Below are 21,118 nucleotides of genomic sequence, written 5' to 3'. Positions count from 1 at the left end.
GAAGGGAAGGAGAGAGTCTCTACTTTATCACAAACCCCTAGGAATTGCTTTGCACTGTCATCCTTGCCTGTTGCATTGATGATACCTCCCTCCCTCATGGCAAAGCCAGCTCTTCCCTGTGGCAGCTATTTTGGAAAACTCCAGAAAGGACTATCCAGAAACCCTAAAAGTGAAGCAGTGGAAGCGGATATGCTACGTTTAACAGCAAAGTAACGACACAGACTGCGAAGAGAGCAGTCTTCCCCCCTGACAGGTTACTGGATGCACACAGCCTGAGATCAGGCAGCTCAGTTGCTAGAGACAGACAAGCAGTGCCTCTCCACCACAACAAAGCCACTCACATGCTTCTTGCTACTGCCATTTATTTTAAGGACATTTTCTACTTTGCACAGAACACACACCACCCACCAGCCTCCATTACAAAGCAACGCTGGAAGCCAAATGTGGCACATCAGCAAGCGTTCAGCTGTTCTGCTGAAGTCTATTCAGGGATGCAGTGCTGTGCAGAATCCTGCAAGCTATTCACATTGGTGCTGTGAAATGCAAGACCCATCCTAGGCAGAGACCAGTGGGACCCACTCAGAAAATATTAACATGAAATCCTACCAAAAGCCATTACAAAAAACTGAAAGCAGAAAGATGCATGGGTATTACCTCCCATCTCCCTGTCGAGTGGTGGGTCATCGTCTGCCATGGAGAAGTCCAGAGAGGCTCCTGCTATTTCCAGCATATCTTCATCACTAGTGCTGCTCTGGAAACTCCCCCGTCGATAGCCTTTCTGATCCATGGCCAGAGCTTCCAAACCTGGGAGCGAAAGGAAATTTTTTAGAGCACAAGTATGAAGATGAAAACTCATTTTCTAAGCCAACTGGACTGATGCCTGCACTTGACACTTTGTCCTAAAGACCAGGAGGCCACACTGCTCTTCCCTTGTGAAGGAGAAATGCAGCAAAACCGCCTGAAGTTCAGGCCAAAACTGGATGCTTACAATTCCAAGTAAATCTCTTGCACTAGATTTCATATTGCCACATGCCAGAAACAAGCACTGGGTCCCAGTATGACATCTGAACTCAACAGGAAAGACAAACAGACACGACAGCAATAAGGTGCCCAAGTTCTTAAAAAAGAACAAGTGTTGAAAACTTTGTGTGGCCAAGCCAAGCCCCACAGAGGAAAATCCTTCTGTAATCAGGGATCCTACACACACGCACTCTCTACTCCTTAGTCCACTGCCTGCTGGAAAAGGACTCAAACTGGGTTTTGAATTATTGGCTGCCAGCCACAAGACGAGCTTGATCAAGGCTATGAGACACACAAACTACAAGCAACTACCCCAAAACCAAGGAACAGCCCCATCTCAGCTGCCCATAGCTCAGGTGCACTGTCCCACTTCACCCACTACCACTGCCTGTGCTCCAGTGATCCAACTACAACCTCTAACACAGGAGCAGTCCAAATGCCTCAGATAATGTTTTTCTCTATAGAAAGCCAATTATATTTCTATGTTATTGGTCTAAAAAGCCTCTCAAAGCACTTCTATTTTCCCCTTTCTATTTCCCACGAGGACTGTGAATCAATTTCTATCTGCTGATCACTACCAGACAGAGCAATCGGAAATCCACTCTAACAGCAGGCAGAAAATGACTCAGGTCAACACCACGTTCGACAAGGCAGGTGCCATCCACTGATGTATTTTTAAAATAATCTCCATGTGTGCTTTCAACAGGTTTGCAATTACTGCAATTACTTCTTTTTCTTCTTTTTTTGGTCCTTTCACCTCCCATGATATCCTTGCATTTGCTGCTAAAGCACTGTGCAAACCGATCATGGAGGAAGGATCCTCACAGCAGAGATGCAGCTATGATGCTCTCCAGATGTGCCAAGTTCACCTACCTGCCCTTCTCCAAAACACAGGCAACTACCAAAACAATCCAAGTGAATGATGATTCTTATCCACCCACACATGAAGCTGCAAAATGCAATCTGGAAGAGTGCTACTAAACTTCATAAATTATCTTAAGTACCCTTGACTTGCTGCCAGACCTAGCCATCTCAAGGAGCTGCCCATACCAGACCACAACATAAAACCCATCATCTCTCCTCCTCTTCTCCAGGATGGCAGGAACTACAAAAGCACAAGCTCTGAAAGCATAAAAATAAACTGAACTGAAAGAAAATATCGAGGTCTCAGCCTCAAAAATAGCTCTTACAACCTGAAAGCAGGGATCTTTTCATCTTAACAAGAAGATAGGCTGTGTTTGCTTTTCTCTTGCAAACATACGTATTTTTCAAGAGAATTAGAGGAACCAAATATGCAGCTCAGCCTTATTTCAGGAAGGGAAAAAGCCAGCCAGCACTTGCAAACAGTACGAATTACACACACTGCAGAAAACACTTCCTATTACAAAAAAAAAAAAAAAGAAAAAAAGAAAAAAAAAGAGCCACACCACACAAAAAAACCCTCAACCTTGGCATTTTACAAAGTGATGCACTGGGCTCTTCCATGAGCCTTACTCTGTGGAGCAAATGTTTCTTAACTTTTAAGCTCTGTTTACTCATTAAACTAGTGCAGAACACACCAGTAAAGAAAGCGCTGAGCACTGGCCAAGGGGAACCGGGTGCTTCAGGAAGGCGCGTGAGCTGCTGCACGCCACCCTGCCAGCAGCGATGCTTTTAGCACGCTCTGAAAGCACAAAGACTGCGTGGGCTGCAGTCCTCCATCAGCATGCAGGGAGGACTGAAGGCAGGAGAAACTGAGGAGTACAAAGCAATTATTTGCCAACTAACCATAAAAATAACTAAATTTCATTAGTGCTGTAGTGCACTTCCACTAAGCTGCTTCCAGGGAGCACAGTGGATGCCAGCTCCCAGCCCTTGAGGCTGGGACAACCCCTTCACCCCGGCAAAGAACTGAAGAAACTCTGCTCATGTCTCACAGGGCCTGTCTGCAGCATAATATGGTTTTATAGGTATTTTACAGTAAGACTCATGTGTGTGTATAAGTGGGAGGGGAGGTTTAAAATACGTTTGCATTCACATTTTTGCTTTGCACAAAAAGTGTAAATTCATAGCCCTGCCAGTCTGTTCCTCAGCCAACATGACACTGCCAGCACAGGCAGCCACAAGTCCCTGTTTGAAGAGCAGAAACTGGAGCAATGTTACCTCCTGGCCCCCCAACCCATCCCTAAGTTTGTTCTCATTTACAGTTTTAAAAACCAAAACCAAAGCAACAAGCACAGTACCCTCCAGTCACAGAAGAGACCAGGTAACACCCAGCATGTACGCAGCACAAAAAGGACACAGATGATGGTAATTCTGCACTTGCTTCTCCCCCAAGTCCTACAGCAATCTCTAGAGACACGGGTTTAAGTCCCTTTTTCTAACAAGAACGCTCCCTCTATGGGCGAGCAATGCCTTTCCAGGTTAAACTATGAGCACAAAGAGAAAAAAAAAAAAAAAAAAAAGACTGTTCCCATGCTTATCTATGTTGTTAATTTACCACAACACATCAGGCAACAGCTGCTCCTTTCCTACCAGGCCACAGGTGCCGCCCAGACCATCCCCGCAGCAGGCGTACGTACCAAAGGGCTCCTGATGCACCCAACGCTTTCCGGGGGGAGAAGCCATCATCCTCCAGTTGCTCCCATTCACCTCTGCCTGTCTCTGTCCCTGCTCGTCTTTCCCATCGCAGCCAGGCAAAGGGAAGCAACGAAGCAAAACCCGACCCAGGGGTCGGCCCCGACGGCTGGGAGTGACTCAGATGACAGCACTCACAACCAGGAAGCCAGAGCACCCGGCTGCCAGCCTGCCCAGCAAACCCAGCCCAGCCTCTGCCGCGACGCCAGCTGCAGCCCTCAAAGCCCTTTTCAGTCAGCACCAGACGTTGCAGCTCCTCATGCTTCGACATCACCAGTACACCCAGCAAATCTGCTCCCCCAGCTGCAGCACCCGGCCTCGTGCCAGCATAGTCACCCCTTCCTTGCTGTAAGGAGTGGGACCAGCAAGCCATGGCACTGGTGAGCTCCGGCACTGCCACCACCACCCATGCCGAGCCCTGGGAGAGCAAGGCATGGGCTCAGACCAGCCCTTCCAGCGTGCAGCTTCAACGCTTTCCAAGACAGAGCGCAGTAAAAGTTCCCACAGCATTTTTGTCCCCGCCGGCAGATGGGAGGCTTGGCTGCGGCTCCACCAGCACCACAAGGACATTGCACCAGAATGGGACTTCGAAACAGGCAAGGAGCATCCCTGACCTGCTGCCTTCACGAGTCCTGCCTGCTGCGGGGGAAGGAGCGAGCTTACCACCTAGCGACTGTTTCATGTGAAAACCCAAGGTCACAGGACTGCCTTCCCCCCACCCCGCAAGATCAGCAAATCTAAGCGGTACTTTGGTAGTTCAGGACACTTCTTCCTCCCTGTCCCCACAGCATCTCTTCACAGGAGCAGGCACATCCCCTCCCATGATTACCAGTGGTATTACCACGATTTCAGTGGCACAGAAATAAGAAAAAAAAAAAAACAGAGTAAGCCAATTGTAACTGAAAAACCAAAGGAAAGGAGAGAAAAATATATCATTTAGCTGTTATGTCAATGCTCCTGGCACCTAGCTGGGAGCTAGCAGAGCAGGGCTTTCCTGCAGCATCCTCATCCAGAGGCTCACAGTGCCATTAAAAAAAACAAACATTTCCAGAGCAGAGGGGGTTACTCCACAACAGAGAAATTTCAGTCTACTGTAAACTAAGTGAGGTGGTTTGGATTTTGCTGTATTCCGGCCCACGACACATGTAATCCTACCAGGCCCAGGCTTGATGTGCAGAATTCAAGTGAACGGCACAAGGGCTGGACACTGACCTTAATCAAGGAGGAAAAAAAAACCCCAACCACCACACAACACCAAAAAAACCCAAACCACCCCCAAAAAACCCCAACTGTCTGTAATTTCTTCTTTAACGGCTCAAAATCAAACCAACGTGCATTCAAAACTGGAGGCAGCAACCTCGGAGGAGCTCCATGTGTGCTGCTCGTGCTTCCCCCAGCTACACATACTGATGAAAAGGCAACGCCGGGCAGCAGCTCCCGATGAAGGCAGGGTACAGCGGAGGTGACTGTGAAGGTCTGCTGTAACACACAGCCTCCCAGCTGTACAGGATGACTGGAACCGAGAAGCCCTGTACACAGCTGCAGTGCCAAATCAAATACCCCAGGGAGAAGGGCAAGACCTGTCATTATACAGTGACTAAAAAGCCGAATGACTTGCAGCAGGAGGATTTGGGGCACCCGAGGTGCTGCCACACCAGGCTGCCCCGCCGAGCCCCTCGTCAGCACTCGGAGCACATGAGAGGGATTTTACCACCACTGTACAAAGTACAAACAGCACAAGGCAAGAGGAACTCTCCACTTTTAAGTATTTCCTGGCAAGAATAGCATCCTTTGAGGCCTAGAAGGTCTGCCCTCATGTGAAAACAAATCAGGGTTCAGATCCCAGCGGAACCCTTAAAAGTATAATTTCATAGCTGTAAAGAAGCGACTATGCTTTTCCAAGCCATTCCTTTCTCGTTCCCTGTGCCATCTGAAGTGACTACAAGCAATCTCGCCTTCTGCACAGATGAAGCTACAGAAACAGGTGAGCTGAGAACAGAGGGTGTTGTGGTTTTTACACCATCCAAGTTCCCTTCAGGTGCAGTATGTGGCATACAAGTATCTTCAAAGGAAAATGAATGTCGCTGTTCCCAATGGCCTGGTTTCACAAACAGCACATAAATCACTTAAGGGTTTAGTGGCTCAATTAATTATCAACGTGCCTTTTGCATTTTAAGCATATGATCATGAAAGCATTTATTTACCTACTTGCCCTTCTTGCAGACAGCTGCTTCATTCTTGAGCATCAGTCCACTTCTCCCGCTCCCCTCCTCTCCCCATCGGAGAGGGCAGCTCCCTTCCTGGGGTGCCCGAGGAGTCAGCACTGGAGCAGGAGCCTGGAGAAGCCCTTTTGGCCTGCAGCAAGCAGCTTGGAGCGACGACAGGGAGTGGTCCCAGCGCAAGGCTGACTAGAGCAGCAGGGATCTGCCGCTCCACCCCACAGCTCCACAAAGCATCTCCTCCTCAGCAGCCACTTGATCAAAGGCAAACAAACACCAGGCGAGCTGTTTGCGTTAGGTAAGGGCTGTATGGCTGGACTGAAACAATAGATGGTTTTAGAGAAACTGGGAAACCTACCAACACAAGCTGAACACAAACACTTGAATTGTTTTAGTGCTTGTTTAGGGTTCTTTTGTTCTTCTTTGGCACATGCTCACACGGGCCCCAGGCAAATGATATTCCATGTTCCAGTCTGACATCCTTCCAGCAAGGTAACGCACACCATCATGTTTCACCAGGTAACACCACATCGCAGCGTACGAATCCTGCGACGTTTCCTTGGCACTTTTGTATGTCAGGCTGATACAGCATGTTAATGGACTCACCACCACAGGATGCTCATTCATTGACAGACACAGACACTTAGAGCTGAGGTCCTTAAGTCTGCATTAGTATCACCTCTTCATGAATAATTCGTCATTCCACATAGCTTAAGCCACTCAGCCCTGCAAAGTGGAAAACTCAAGTGGAGGCAAAACATCAATCACCGCTGATTTCATCTTCAGCTCATGAGTAACTGCACTTGGCTTCTGAATAAAACCTTGTTTCTGGAAGTGTTGCTAATAGAATCGCATATACTTGCCAGGAAAAGCGTATCTCCAGAAGCAAGATGTTCCAGTGTTTTATTTATTAGATTAGCAATGACCCACAATCATCCACCACTGATTAAAGAAATGGTTTAGCTGCTGCAGATGCTTTACATAAAAGGGATTTCTAAAAATAATAAGAAAAAAAAGCAGCAGCCCATTTCTCCTGCTTTACCAGGAATTTCCACAGCTCACGTCAGCTGGTCAAAAGACCTCAGGGAAGCAAAACATACTTATATGGCACACTGCAGGAAAGCTCCTTGGGTTTGTCACAAAGGCAGCTCAGGGCAGATTTTTTTGGGTTTGTTTTCCTGGAGGAGGAAGAGGAAAGAGGCCTTCAGCTGCATGCTCTCTTTCCTGGAATTTTCCACACAATACACATGAAAACACTTAACACCTACAATGCAAGAAGTCTTAATGGCTTTGAACTGTTCAGGTCACTGAAGAAATCACAATTTATTTCCAGCAGATCCAATGAGAACACGGTGCTGTGTCTTGTGAAGATAAAGACCTCATTACTCAGATCATAATCAAGCGAGTGCTGAGCTGTTCCATCCCCACTTCTAATTTACAACTACATTTCCCCATCGGTACCTGGAAGGCATACACCTCAGTAAAGGCCTTGTACAACTTTCCAAAACTAATATTTTTGAGGCAAGTTTTGACAGCCGTCATAGGCACACACGCTGTGCATGCTGCTCCCAGTCCCTGGGTACATGCACAGTGAAACAAAAATCAAGTAGGAACGTGCTTTCCAAGTGCTTTGGGGAGAAAAAAGAACAGCAAGACACAGTGGCATGGGAACTCTGGAAACATCTGGCTTCCCGATGAGAGAACAAAGGCTGAGGATATCCAAAGTGCCTGCCTTGTTAGTGTTACTACAGAGCCTGAGCCAGCCCAGCCGCCACACATGGACCTCATGGGTTGCACTGGAGGCGAGATGGAAAAAAAGCAGGGAGAAGCCAAAGTCCTGGGGAAGATCTGCTCCTGAGAGCCACCCCATGAACAAAAGGCTTTAAGGAAACAGCTGATTCTCACTCCTGCACTGTTCTTTCCTTTCTGACAAAGCCCACTGTCGCATCCTGCGGTACTGACAAGCAGAAAGATATTATGAGCCAAGGTCATGCAGGCAGACCTTAGACCAGGAGCCAACAGCCGCAGGGCTGTATCCCCATCCTGCAAAGCATCTTGTGGTTTCAGCTAAGTAATATTATGTGCTGTGGTGTCTACATCCTTATAGCAGACCTTACAGCAGCCTTCCAATACCTAAAGGGGGCCAACAAGAAAGCTGCAGAGGGACTTTTTACAAAGGCATGTAGTGACAGGACAAGGGGCAATGGCTTTACACTAAACATGGGTTGATTTAGGTTAGGTACAAGGCAGAAGTTCTTCACCATGAGGGTGGTGAGACATTGGCCCAGGCTGCCCAGAGCAGCTGTGGGTGCCCCATCCCTGGCAGTGCCCAAGGCCAGGCTGGACGGGGTTTTGAGCAACCTGGCCCAGAGGAAGGTGTCCCTGCCCACGGCAGGGTTTGGAACTAGATGGTCTTTAATTTTCCTTCCAACCCAAACCGTTCTATCATCCATGAAACAGGAGAAAAGCTTATTTACTTCTTGCAGGAAGTTGTTGGTTTTGAACTACTTGCATGAAGAGTACCTTGGGTCCAGGCTAGCGGCACGGGTAATTCACACTGCACGCGTTCACTCAAAACAGCCCTCTTGGTGAAGAGAAAGAAATTCCAAAAGAACTGCTGTGTTCACGCTCCCCATCCTAAAACCGCACTGGGAGCTTTTCCACTGCCACAGCCATACCCCCAGGCATGACTTGAAGCAGGTACCAACAGAGACGAGCTGCTCTGGCAGCACGAAGTGGCAAGCGCACAACTGCGACCAAAAGCACTGCCAGCCCTGTACAAGACCGGTGCCAGTCCTCCAAAAGCTAAAAGCAGCGTTGTTTAGCACAAGTTCAGCTCAGCTGTCACTGGCAGCATCAGTAAATCACAGCTCACTATTAGAAACTTATTTGCTTTGGTTACTTCCTCTCAGTTATCTGCTGCATCAATTGGCTCCTCCAGGAAACATCATTCTCCCTCCCTCTTCACGGGCGTGCTCCAGTTCTTTGCAATATTAATCACATCAGGTATAGCTAAGGAATTGTGTTAAAACAAGCCAAGTCACATTGAAGAGTCAGCAAACAAGACTGTTTACAACATTACTGGACTTGCCAATTGTTAGGTTGCTAAATCACCTCTGGCAAACCAGGTCCTGTTTTGGATAGGGACAAATTCCCATTAAAAACTTCTTATATTGACATGGGACAGCAACAAGGAAAGCTCTTGCACAGAGAGGAGTTATCAGCAAGTTTCAGTGCCCCAAAGTGATGCACAGACCAGGGGAAGCAAATGCACCAATATCAGGCACCAACACGTACACAGGATTCACGTTTCCTACAAATTCAGCAGGGAAACAGGTTTCTAAGCAGTCACTGGCAAGGCAGTGTTAACTCCCCAGTCAACACAGATCCCTTCTTACCTTCAGGGCCTTTCCTGTTATTTGAAGGGGAATTCAGAAGCAGAAGCAGTCCTACAACTGCTTGCAGGTTGAAAGCAGATTACATTTCCAACAGATAGCATCTTTTCAGTGTTCTACACCACTACTTCCTAACAGCCAAGAAGCAGTTATTCCTGGTAATTATCAACATGCAACCACAGCTCTCAAACCAACCCACCAACCCCTAAAGCAGTAAACTCCTGTTTAATCATCTTCGTTGATATTGCCTTTGTTTTTGTTGATACTGCCTTTGTTTTTTCCTACAGTGGACTACAACTACAAGCTGGGTCATACAGGTTCTGGCTGTTGGAAGCAAACAGCTGCGTGGGAGACAGGAACAGACAGGAAAGCCGGTACACCAGCATACTGGAGATGCAGAGCCAGGCATGCCACCCCTGCCTGCAGACACCCAAGGATGACTGTCGGAAGATGCATGCAGCCAGGCTGACCCCGAAGTCCCTCTGAACAGCCATGCTGCTCTTCTCTGGTGGTTTGATTTTTTTTCCCGTTTCGCTTGAGCGGGTATCTGTGACGCTTCAGATAACTGGCTATTCAGAGAGACAGACTATACCTTGGACTTCCCAATACCCACTCCTGTTTCCACAGTTACGTGCTGCTTCTCTCTTCTTCCAGGCTAGACACCTCTGCCTCCGACCCCTGGAGGCATGCCCAACACGAGCCAGCTGGCGTTCAGGAGAGGACCAGCAGCAAGGCCAGCCTGGGTCCTGCACAATCGCCATCCACATTACCAAACAACATTTCGATATGCATCCCTCTTGTGATGCTGACCATGGGCTGCAGACAGATCTCAGGACCAGGCTCATGTCCTAGTCACCCAGCTTTCTCCAGAGGGTTTGCTTTTTTAATCCCCTTGTACAGTATCACCCCTATTGTCGCTTTACTCAATTTTCCAATCAAAGCAGCCTGACTGATGTGTTTACTGGGATGACAGACATTTCAGTGCTTTTCTCCAGCAACCCCTGCCTTTTTTAAGATGCTTCAACATACAGAAACGCAGTAAGTGCCGAGATGCAAGTCAGACCATCTTGCTTTTGCTGGGTTGATTTTTTCTTTTCCTTCTAAACTTTTTGTAATTTCCATTTTAAATTCCAGTTAAAAATCCACAGTCTTAGCTCAGACACCTCTTCCCAAGAGCTTCTTCACAAATGCTTCTCGCTTCTTTTCAGGTTAATGTTTTGACAAAAAGCAGCCTAACTTGAAAATGCAAAACACCAAATTTACAGACTGTTTGTGATTGTGCCATGCAACAGACAGTTAAAGTGATTTTGCTACTGGCTTTTAAGCTTTCTGTATTTTCCAGACTAAATTCAGTTATTTACAGCAGTTTCCATGCTGAAACACAACCAACAGTTTCTCTGCCATTACCACCCTCTTTGGAAATTCACGATGGTGAAAATGGTTGACTAGCACAGTTCTGCATAGGAGTACCAGCTGAGCTAGGGCCTTGTTTTTAAAACATACCTGTGTAGCTGGTAAGCAATGACTCCAAAGTGTCTACAGGCCATTCTCAGTTTAGCAAATCTTCAACAACAGAGCCAGATGTCACTCCATTTATCCAGTCTTCCCAACGCAAGTGGGAAGAGCGTGAAGTGTGATTAACACATGACCCAGCATGAAACAGCCAGAATAGATGCAGGTGGTTTTCATTACGGAGACTGCTTCAGCATTCAGAACAGACCTGACACAGTTTTCATCCAGAAAACATCAAAAACTTGGATGAAGACTCTAAAGCCACCTCCTGCCAAAATCTTTAGTCTTAAAATGGATCACAAGCAAAGCTGTCCTCACAGCCAACTCCTTCCCTAGGGGAGCTCTGGGAAGCAGCATATCTCTGTGGGCCCCGTTTTTGTTAAGGAGGCAGGCTTCTTCTTGGATGGCAGTTTCCAAGGTGAGATGGCCACAGACTGTGCTCAAGGAGCTATGGCCAAAGTCCACACCCACAAGAAGTGGAGTTAGGGGCTCCCAAGACACATGGCAGCGAAGTCACTGAAGCGGCCAAAGGCTGTAGGACCTCCCTCCATCCTCTCCCCATGATGGGATCCACAGGGACCAGTCCCACGACCTGCAGCTTCGGTCCAGCATGGCACAACCTGCAGCAGTTCACAGCAGCGTACCAAGCACAGCACATCCACCCCAAAAGCCAGTGGAAAAATAACCTGGATGCAAGATGAGAAGATCTTAATACAGAACAGTCTTCAAGGCAGTATGAAAAACAGCAGTACTGGCCAAATATGGTTTTTACAAAAAGTGTTCTTTCCACTTTATAGTAGGGAAGCACACAGAGTACACATGCCAGCTTCATTTAAACCCAGACACCCTTCAAGGCTCAGTAGCATTTCCGCAATGAGATTCCTGATATTGTTGTGAGGAGATCCCAGGAACTCATCTAGCAAGAGGCTTGTATTCTCTCCCCCATTCCCAAAAATATATAATTACATGGTCACCCAAGCAGCATAGCTCCTCAAACCTCACGCAGCCAGTGCTCTACAGTCATATTCACCCACAGATGACAGCAGCACCCACAGACACCCAGCACACACACACGGGTCCCCCGCACCACACAACACTCCAGACAGTTTCACACCTCACGCAGAACCACTTGCCAGACAGCAGTGTTTTTAAATACTGTTGGGGTAAACACAAAAGGACAAGGCAAATGAGAAAATAAGTCAATTTAATAAAGGTATAGATAATTTTCTACTTCCCAACTAAAACAAGTTACTGCAGCCACAGAACTAGTGTGTTGTAAACTCATTTCCACTTTTCAGGTTAAAAATGTAACTCCTCATAGCCACACACTATTCATACACCATAATCAGTAGCTGTGTGACACTAACACAGAGGATCTTTACTTTTGGATTACATGACTTACAATCATCCTACTCTTTCCACATGTGTTACATTTAGTTATTCTACTGAAATTCAAAAAAGGACAAGATTTTGCTGTTACAGAACTGAAGTCCTTCAGATCTAATGGAGAAAGCTTATGCCCAAAACTGTATCAGACAAAGAAAAAAAAAGCCAGATAACTACTGATGAAATATCATCTCTTCTCAAACACCACCACTTTTTTCTTCCCCTTTTCCTTTCACTTTTCTCCCCCTCACCCCCCACCCAATAGTAAGGACCATCATGGCTAAAATAGCAAGATTTCAACAAATATTTATAATTATATTTTACAGTCCAGCTTAGTTTCAAGCTTGCATAAAGCTTCAGCTAGAAACCTGTCATTTCATACTCTTCTTAAGTGCCAAGTACTGTATCTCTTCCAGCAGAGCAACTCATCTTTTTTTGTTTGTTTTATGAGACACTTCACAGCACACCCCAAGATGCAAACATCACACAAATGTGATATTGGATTAAGACATATTTTGGGGAGACTGCAGTTTTGCTTCTTGCTTGACAAGGTAGAAAACACCCAAATTACTGAAATATAGGCTACAACGAACCTAACAGGGGATTTTCTAAGGCACAAAGAGAACGTAAAGCACTCAACTTGCACAAAATCTTCAGTGAGAAAAGCCTCCTTAAAGCCTCCCTGTCCCGATGGTAAAGGGGTTACAGGAGGAGAACCAAAGCCCTGGCAAGAACTACTGCCAAGTTTCCCCAGGGAGGTGGCATTAATAATCCAAAGAGATGCTGCCAAATTGCAGCAAGAATTACAGCTGGTACACACTGAATGCTATGAAGCAGCCAGGCCCCAAGCGTTGTGCACGCAAGTTACCTTTCCAGCATCTCCCTCTTCACAAAATCCACCTGAGCTGCTTGGCACACATGATGCAGCTGATTTTATGTATTTTTGTCAAAGCAATGGATTTCATCCTGCTCACAGAGTCCTCCTCAGACTGACTGTTTATTTGACCCAAAGTATACACACTCTTTCTGTATACAGTCTCTAGATATTTAAAAAACCAGACATTTCTGAAGAGGGGCACAATAAAAATGGCATTTTGGAAGTACTGAATTGCAGCGCAACAGGTCTGAAAGCCATTGCATGGAACCAGAACAAGCTAGCACACAAACAACAGGGCAAACTGGTTGACTGCAATATTGAAGCACCTCTTGGGACTCTCTGAATTTCTACAGATAGTTCAGCTTCCTACAAAACCAGGACACACATTCAATAGCTCACCTTCTACCCTCCAACAGCAGAAGCCGCAACGTTTTGGTGTCAAAGTGTTCTGTAGCTACCCACAACAACAGCACTCTCAAAATACAATGAGGTTCTTCCTTTGGGAAAAGTGCAATTTGGCTAGAGAGCAAAGCACCTATGGCCACTGAAATAAGCAGTCTGGACCCTCTACTTAGTTTCCAGCCAGGTTTTCAAGTTTTCCTTTAGGAGTCGAGCCTCCGTGGTGGCACACTGACCTCATCCACAGCAGGCAGAGTCACCATGATGGCTTCAGACCCTCTGTTAATAGATACCTTCTATGCTCATCGTTGTAAAGTGTTCCGGAAAATGCAACTGCACATATATTTCATCAGGAACTGTTCTAACGTATTGTCCTGCAGCACCTAGGAGATCACAGACCCTGCATACCCACACACAAAGGATTTTCCCTTTATCAATAACGGTCCTTACAGTCACAAAGAACAACAGAAATGGACTGCCACTGACTGCAGCAGTATCTCTTTTATTTAAACTTTTTTTAAAAGTTATATTGTAGCAAGTGTCATTAAAAAAGAAAAAAAATCCAAAGTAATTTTACATATCCTGTGTAGGTCTCACTACAGTACTTAAACTTCTTGAGAATTTTCTGCTTAAAAAAAAAAAACAATGAAAAGGCAAAAGGACTATAAAATGAAAATCAGGGGCATGATTAAGACCTCCCACCCCCCAAAAAGCCACCAGATGTCTCTATCTGACCAAAGCAGTCATCTGGATTGCCCAAGTGTGCCTGTAGTGTCCCTTTGTCTGAAAAAAACACATATACATCCACTACAGATAAATCCAAAGTTCAGTCAGTTGGCTGCTGAAGTTTGACTGAAAGAGCCACACAGAGACAGAAGGAGCTTCCGCAGCAGCCTGCTCTGCCCGGGAGACAACCTGATTCTGCCCTACAGCACGACCACTTCTTTCTTCTCCAGATTGCAACAGCATGCTGCGACAGTCAGCCTCCCTGGAGACAGTCTCACCCATTCCTCAGCCCTGCGAAACAAATGGCTGCTGCGGAAATCCCTGAAGGTTCCACCCCGAGGATGCAGGGACACACAGTCAACATCCCACCTTCCACAACAGAGCCATGCAGAAAAGGAATGACTATAAAACACCCCCAGCGTCACCACAAGCCCCAAAATGCTAGTTTTGGTGTTTCCACAGCACTCTGGAGTATCTGAGTATTGGCCTCAAGCCAAAAGCACAACACAAACAGCTGCAGCGTGACAGTAACGGGTACGCAGCACCACACAAGTCCAAATTATCTGGCTTTGTAGCTTCTCCTATCAAGCAGGGATGCACCCAGGGTTACCTGGCTCTGCCTTCTGATGCTGCCCAAGCTACACCAAGGAGATGGGTGAGCTACCACACTTGAGAGACTCATCCAAGAAAGAGTCTTTCAAAACCAGAGCTTGCAGTCCTTCACAAACAACTGCACATGAAACTGTGCTGCATAGCCAAGAGTGACTTGTTATTCCAGAAGGAATAATTAAAAGCATGATGCAAGATGCACATAAATATTCAAACCCACGCTGTCAATTCTGCACCCAGACTTGAATCTAAACTCCTGGATAAACCCGCTGGATGAGTCTAAGACCAGATGATTGTAATGTCAGCCACCACCAGCCCTTGCCCGGCTGCGCACGCAATCTGGGATGCCAGCCACCTGGCTGGACTTCACCCGACCAAATGACCTGTGATAGTACATGAATGAGCACTACTTCTGTGTAAGCATGCTCAAGGTGAGGAATTTTGAGGGGCAGGTTTGCCTTCCTTCACTAGTGACCAGATCCAGCTGCAGACACAGCTGGTGCCACCTTCCACATCAAGGATGGAAGAAGAAAATGAGGAACCGTGACAGAGGGAAAGACATGTATGGGTGTTGGGGAAGGAGGAGGTAGATGAAGACAGAAGCAGGGCAAAAGAGCAGAAGCAGCAGGCAAGGCTTCAGAACCTATGGAGCTGCAGCAAGCACCTCAGTCTGAGGAGGCGATGCCGCCATCACCACACAGGCACATCTCGAAAATGCAATTCCCAGGTAAAAAAGGAAAATTTGTATACATTACCCAGCACTTAAAACCCTCATACCAAATCTAGGAGGCAGCCGCACAAACCTAGGTGCTGCAGGTTTCCAGGCATCTCAGCAGCAGGACACCCTCCACAAGCACTAAACCACCTACCACCACCCCATGCCAGAGCCACTTCCCCTCTGCACCGTCGGCTTTTCCTGATTTTTGCTGAACTTCACTGCCAACAGCTCGCATGACAGTAACAACTGCCAACCTAAGAGCTCACTCCATGATTCCTCGCATTAAACCAGTTGATCATGAAGCACAGCTCTTCATCCAGAACACAAGTGACTCCATGTTCTAATTGCACGCTGCAACATGACAACTGCACAATCAGCTTCTTGCCTTGCCAAGACATCTAAAGCCAAAAGAATAATGTATCATTAACTGATATTTCCTGAAAGAATGGTGTTACAGCCACATTTCTTACTCAATTACGAGCTTCAAGGCTTTTTTTTTTTTTTTTTTTTTTAAGAAAAACAACACCCAAACAAGAAACCGGATCAAACACAAATCAGACAATGACTGCAGGAAAGTATTTAGATGAAAGAAAATCTTGCCTCACAGTGTTACCCAGTCCCGAAGTGCAGTGGGGATGGCAAGAGCACATGGCAGCAGAAAGCAGCAGCACGGCTGTATGGCAAGGGACATGAGAGAAAAGTACATCTGTGTGGCACAAATTCCCAAGAACCTCCTACAAAACATGTCAGGAGAAGAGAAATAAGCTTCAGTGTTTTTGGGCCCATGGTGATTTTCTAACTTCTGCAGCTTTCTGGCAGCTGAAGATCATGACTTACTGAGTCCACAGGGAGACCAAAGGAAATTTGCCATTATGTTTTCAAGTGTGTGCAGTGCACAGGGTGGGTTAGAAGGTGCAGGTACAACACAGCTCTATTAAAAACCCACTTTTGGTTAGGCGCCCCTCCCAGACCATTTTGGCTTCTACAGTTAAGGGAGAACAACTGTTAGTGACAAGGCCACAAAATCTTGGCAAACCAAAACCAAACCTCAAAAGATATTTTGGTACAACCAAGTTTAAGGTCATATACCAAAGACCTTCAGCTATCACTGAGCAGACAGTGGGAGGCCATTTCAGAAAGGAGCAGCTCAGCAAGGCTCCAGCTTGGGCTGGGAAAATGACAATTTGGCCATTGCGTCCCAAAGCATTAAAAACAATTTGCTCTTTTATACAACCATAATTAATTTAAGCCATATTTTAAAAACAAAAAAATAATACTGGTTTTGAGTTCTTCTGGGAACAAAGGGAGTCAGAGGTATAGCAGTGTCTGCCAGTGTCCCGGCTGCCTCCCAGGTGCTAGCACTCACAGTCCAGCCCCACAGCCACCCAGAACAGAACCACCAACACCTGGGAAACTACAAAGTGTGCATTTCACAAACACCTGCTCTGCAGAAGTGTAAAAAGTTAAATCATTCCTTTCGTTCTGGCTGCAAAACAAAACTGAGGTACAACCTTCAAGATTAACGAAGGCTTTAAAACTTGGGCAAATGAAAGCTCACAACATCCAGAAGCTGGTAACGCACACTGTATTAAGGATTCCCAGGCTCCGGCCACCCTAATTCTTGCACCACCTATTCCTAAAGGTGGACGGAAAGAAAAGTAGGTGGCATGCCCGCAGCAGCTCATTGCATTGCTGTATGCTGCCCAGTCCCAGTTCTCCACATTTCGCACCAGCGCTCACCCACAGGAGAGGTCAATCGCGATTACGAGAGGATCATTTACCCATCCAACAAGCGGCATCGGTACCTTCGCCCAAGGCTCAGCTGTTCCTGCCTTCACTCCGAAGCTTCTTAGAGCTGCTGGAAGAGAAAGAGTGACTTGCTCGGGCGAGGAAGCTCAGGCAGGACACACAGCCTTCCCAGCACCACGCTGCGGGGGGAAGCCCCGGCCCCGTGCCCCAGGCGTGCCAGGCACCGCACTCCTGCCAAGCGCATGGGGAACAACCTGCCTGGCACAGGTGATGTAAGATGAAACACTGCACAGGTCAAGAAAACCATCAGAAGGTTATCTGTCAAAACAAGATAGGAATTGGTTACCTATGAAGAAGAACGTAAAAGACCAGGCCTGGAGGCAGGGCCTGAGTCTGCTGAACCTATCGACAAACCATGACGTTTGGCAGGAACAGTAAAACCCTTCGAGCTTTAAGTGAACCACCCTCATTATATGCTAATTTTAATAGAAAAAACACAGCTCCTGGTCGAAGGCCACCCGCCTCTAGGAGCGCCCCCCCCCCCCCCCCCCGACCGGCGGTACCTTTGACCTACGGGAGGCGGGCGGTACCAAGAACATGGAAGGGGTGCGGAGGCACCTACACAAACCCCGTGGGCACTGCCCGCCCTGCGCACATTTGTAAAATAAACAAATACCCGGGCTCGGGTATGCCCGGACACTTCCTCCCCCGGGGCAGCCCCCACCGCGGCCCGGCCCGGGACGACACGGGGCCCCGGGAATTCTCCGGGATTCTCCTCAGCGTCCCATGCCGGCCCTGCCCAAAGCTCCCGGTTCCCAGCCGCGACGCCGCGTCCCTCCCCACCCTGAGACGGGCGCTGCGGCCCAGCCGCTCGGCCCTAGCCCCTGCCCCCGGCCCGCACCTCGGCCGCCTGGGCCGCTCCGCCGCCGCTGAGGCCGAGCCTGGCGCCGGCCGCCCCGCGCCGCTGCACTGCGCGCTGGGAGGCCCCGCCCACCGGCCGCGGGCCGGGCAGGGCTCGTGCGCAGGCGCACTGCCGCGCGGGTGAAGCCCAGACACCCTTTGCCGGCGCCATCTTGAGTGTGGGCGCCGGGCTCTTAAAGCGGTATGCTCCCTGTTCTGCAAGGGCGGGGGGAAGCGAGGGGAGAGGGTCCCTGCGTGAGGCCACAGCGCGTATCGCACCTCCCCCCTGCCCCTGTCCCCATTGCTGGCACGTCGCACCGCAGACACCCCCATTGTTGATCCCCCTATCGCTGAGCCCCCATCACTGACCCCCCCATCATGGACCCCCCCATCGCTGCTCTGCCCTCTGCCTCCACCTCGAGCCCCACTGGGACCCCCCATGCTGACATTCTTGGGGAAATGGTGGACCGAACCTAAACTCCTCTTGTTTTTCCCCAAGCTCAGCTCTCCCAACACCATGCAGGCCTGGGCTGGGACATCCCCGCTGCCAAACTGTGTCGGGGGGCATTTTTCATCCAGCCTTAACAGTCAGCATCCCTCCCTCCCTTGCCTGCGGTCGGGGCACACAGAGTTTTTCTCCCTAAATGCTTCCAGCTGAAGGACAAATCCCTACATGCGGTGGGGCAGTTCCCAGCCCCCAAAGTGCCGCTGTGCTGGGATGCCAGTGGGAAAATGTTCAGGGGAAAGGCAAAATTCTCCAGCCCCAGGAATACTTTTTCCCTCTCAATTCACTAAATAGGTACAAAGGATGTCAGCGCTTGCTGTGACCCACGGGCAGCCCATCCCTCGGGTCCGGCTCGCTCACCTCCGTGCCCCCGCCCTGCTGAAGGGCAGCCAGCCGGCACTCGGGGGGGTCCCTCAGGGTAGAAGATGTGTAAAATGAAATAAAGGTGGATGTAAAGCAAAGGCTCAATGTCAGCTTTTTACCTCCAGGTCTGCTTCTGGCTTGTGGTGTGGACTGTGGCCACTGACGACAACCTCTGTGCCCCTGGCCAGGGCAGAACTGGGGGCTGGGGGCTCTCCCTGCCCCCCCAGACGGGCTCCATCCCTCCTCTCCTCCAAAGCACACAAGTCTGGAGGTGAAAAGGCAGCCCTAAAAAACCCAGCATCCCTCCACTTCCACCCACCCATGCCCCACTAGGTGGGTACCTCAGGGCTCAGGGAGCTAAACCCAGCTCCCCCCCAGCCCAGACCCCCCGGGCTCTCCCGGGACGCTCCCCGTGATCCCCCTTCCACCCTTGTACCAAACCGGGCGCACGGTCGGAGCGGAGCGCTGGGCTGCTGTGTGAGCCGGGGCAAGGAGAGCCGCCGTGCCTCAGTTTCCCTTCTCCCACCTGTCCCCATGGGCCAAGCACCTTGACGAGGACTCAAGGGCAGCGGATTCTCCGAGGACACACACACACACCCCGGCACACGAGCACCCTCAGCAGCACCGAGCTCCTGGGAGCAGCCGCCGCGGCGGTTATGGGTGGTGCCCCCAGCAGATGCCAGCCCCCCGCCCGCAGCCCTGCCACCGGCGCCCACCTCCCAGTCGGGCACCAGTCCCGCCGGCGCGCTGGGGACAGGCAGGGGTGCTGGCAGCGCTAGAGGGCAGCAGCGGTGCGGGAGGAGCCCCGGCCAGGCAGAGTCCGCCACCAGTCGACAGCATCTTGCTGGAGCATCCCTGTTACCCCTCGGTGCCCTTGGACGTGTCTTCCCCTCCTCCCACGGAGGCTGGCTCAGAGCCTGGCTGGTTTCTTCTCTGAGCCTGGAAGCGTGGCCGGTCCCTGCCAGGAGCCAGGGCAGCAGAGCACGGAGCGGTGCTGAGGGCACGGCTGGGTGGTGCTGCTGGAAGGGGAGCAGGACCCTGCCCCATTCCTGGCCAGAGGCCTGGGGGAGGCCGCCCTGCGGGCGCGGGGGACCCCAGCCTCTGGCTCATCCTTGTCCTGGGAGCAGAGGTTCACCTGGCTGGGAAGTCGCTGCAAGCTCCCAGCTCCTGCTCAGGACAGAGATGCACAGATGGGTTTGCCTCCCCAAGGAATGTCTCCTCCAAGGGCATGTGGGAAGATGGCTCTGCAGCTCATCATGGAAAGGCTTCACCTGGAGCCCAGCGCCCTGGCACCCCCGGACCACCCGCGTCCCACCAGGAGAGGCAGCAAAGAGGGTACATGTCATGGTGAGGCTGGCGACACTCCTGTTTTCAGAATGTGGGAGAAGAGGTACCTTATTTTTACCATAACAGCGATGCTAGAAGGTTACACCACAATCATGCTACAGAAGCGAAACACCTTTTGAAGAGGAAGACCCTGCCACAAGTCCTGATGAGGTAAACCCCTGGCTTCACCTGCTCATCTCTGTCATCACCTGGCTCGGCTGGGCTCCCCCAGGGATTTGGGCCCAGAACTGAGAACCAGCTCCTCTGGCCTCAGCCCCAGGCAGCTCTGCTGGGCGCAGCCAGCCCCACCACATCCTGGTGCATGGTGCGGTGCTCCCACCCTTCAGCTATGCACCGAGCTGAGACGTGCTCCCAGTGCCCCCCCTGCCTCCCTGGGAGCAGGGGCTGCTGGATTTTGCCTTCCACCTTTCTCCCCACTGTGCTCAGGGCATGGGGGCTGATGGAGCGGGCAGGTGGGCAGCAGGTTCCTCCCCAGGCATGGCAAGTACCCATCCTCTGCCCAGAGGTGCGGCACACACAACAGCAAAGGGGTCTCTCCTACCCTGCACGCTAGTTTGGCCCTTTCTGGTTCTCTTCTCCAGGTGTGGGAAATGCCATGCACCTCACAGAGGTCCTTGCCCCCAGCACTGCCATGTCCAGCTCCAGCAGGGCTGACAGCCCCACCATTTTCCCATTAAATGAATGTCTTCCACCCCCACCCCCGACCCCTGGAAAATCACCACTTATTTTCTCAGTTGCATAGCATGCAAAAGGCTTGAAAGAACCAGAAATAAACAG

The 21,118-nt window shown here is 49.6% G+C and overlaps 1 protein-coding gene across 15 annotated transcripts in view; it reads right to left on the bottom strand.

The window, feature by feature from the left end:
- The window catches only part of LOC101919878 (H(+)/Cl(-) exchange transporter 5), a 43,314-nt gene extending 25,079 nt beyond the window's left edge, over nt 1–18,235 (bottom strand). For 2 of the 15 annotated variants that reach the window (XM_055817943.1, XM_055817952.1), the window contains exons 1-3: nt 18,128–18,235; nt 17,259–17,544; nt 655–804 (exon numbers count right to left, since the gene is read on the bottom strand). In XM_055817943.1, the coding sequence (XP_055673918.1) occupies nt 655–804; nt 17,259–17,262 (154 nt within the window). In that variant the 5' untranslated portion in view covers nt 17,263–17,544; nt 18,128–18,235. Of the gene's footprint in view, nt 1–654; nt 805–3,581; nt 3,777–5,840; nt 6,174–6,293; nt 6,450–17,217; nt 17,238–17,258; nt 17,545–18,127 lie in introns of those variants that run through there. The other 13 variants (XM_055817948.1, XM_055817953.1, XM_055817950.1 and 10 more) reach the window with 10 other exon arrangements.
- Between the last annotated feature and the right edge of the window lie 2,883 nt (nt 18,236–21,118).

The sequence above is a fragment of the Falco peregrinus genome, chromosome 13 (genome assembly GCF_023634155.1).
Source record: "Falco peregrinus isolate bFalPer1 chromosome 13, bFalPer1.pri, whole genome shotgun sequence".
Classification (NCBI taxonomy): Eukaryota; Metazoa; Chordata; class Aves; order Falconiformes; family Falconidae; genus Falco; species Falco peregrinus.
The sequence above is the reverse complement of the archived record's forward strand: the minus strand, read 5'-3'. Positions and strand labels throughout refer to the sequence as shown.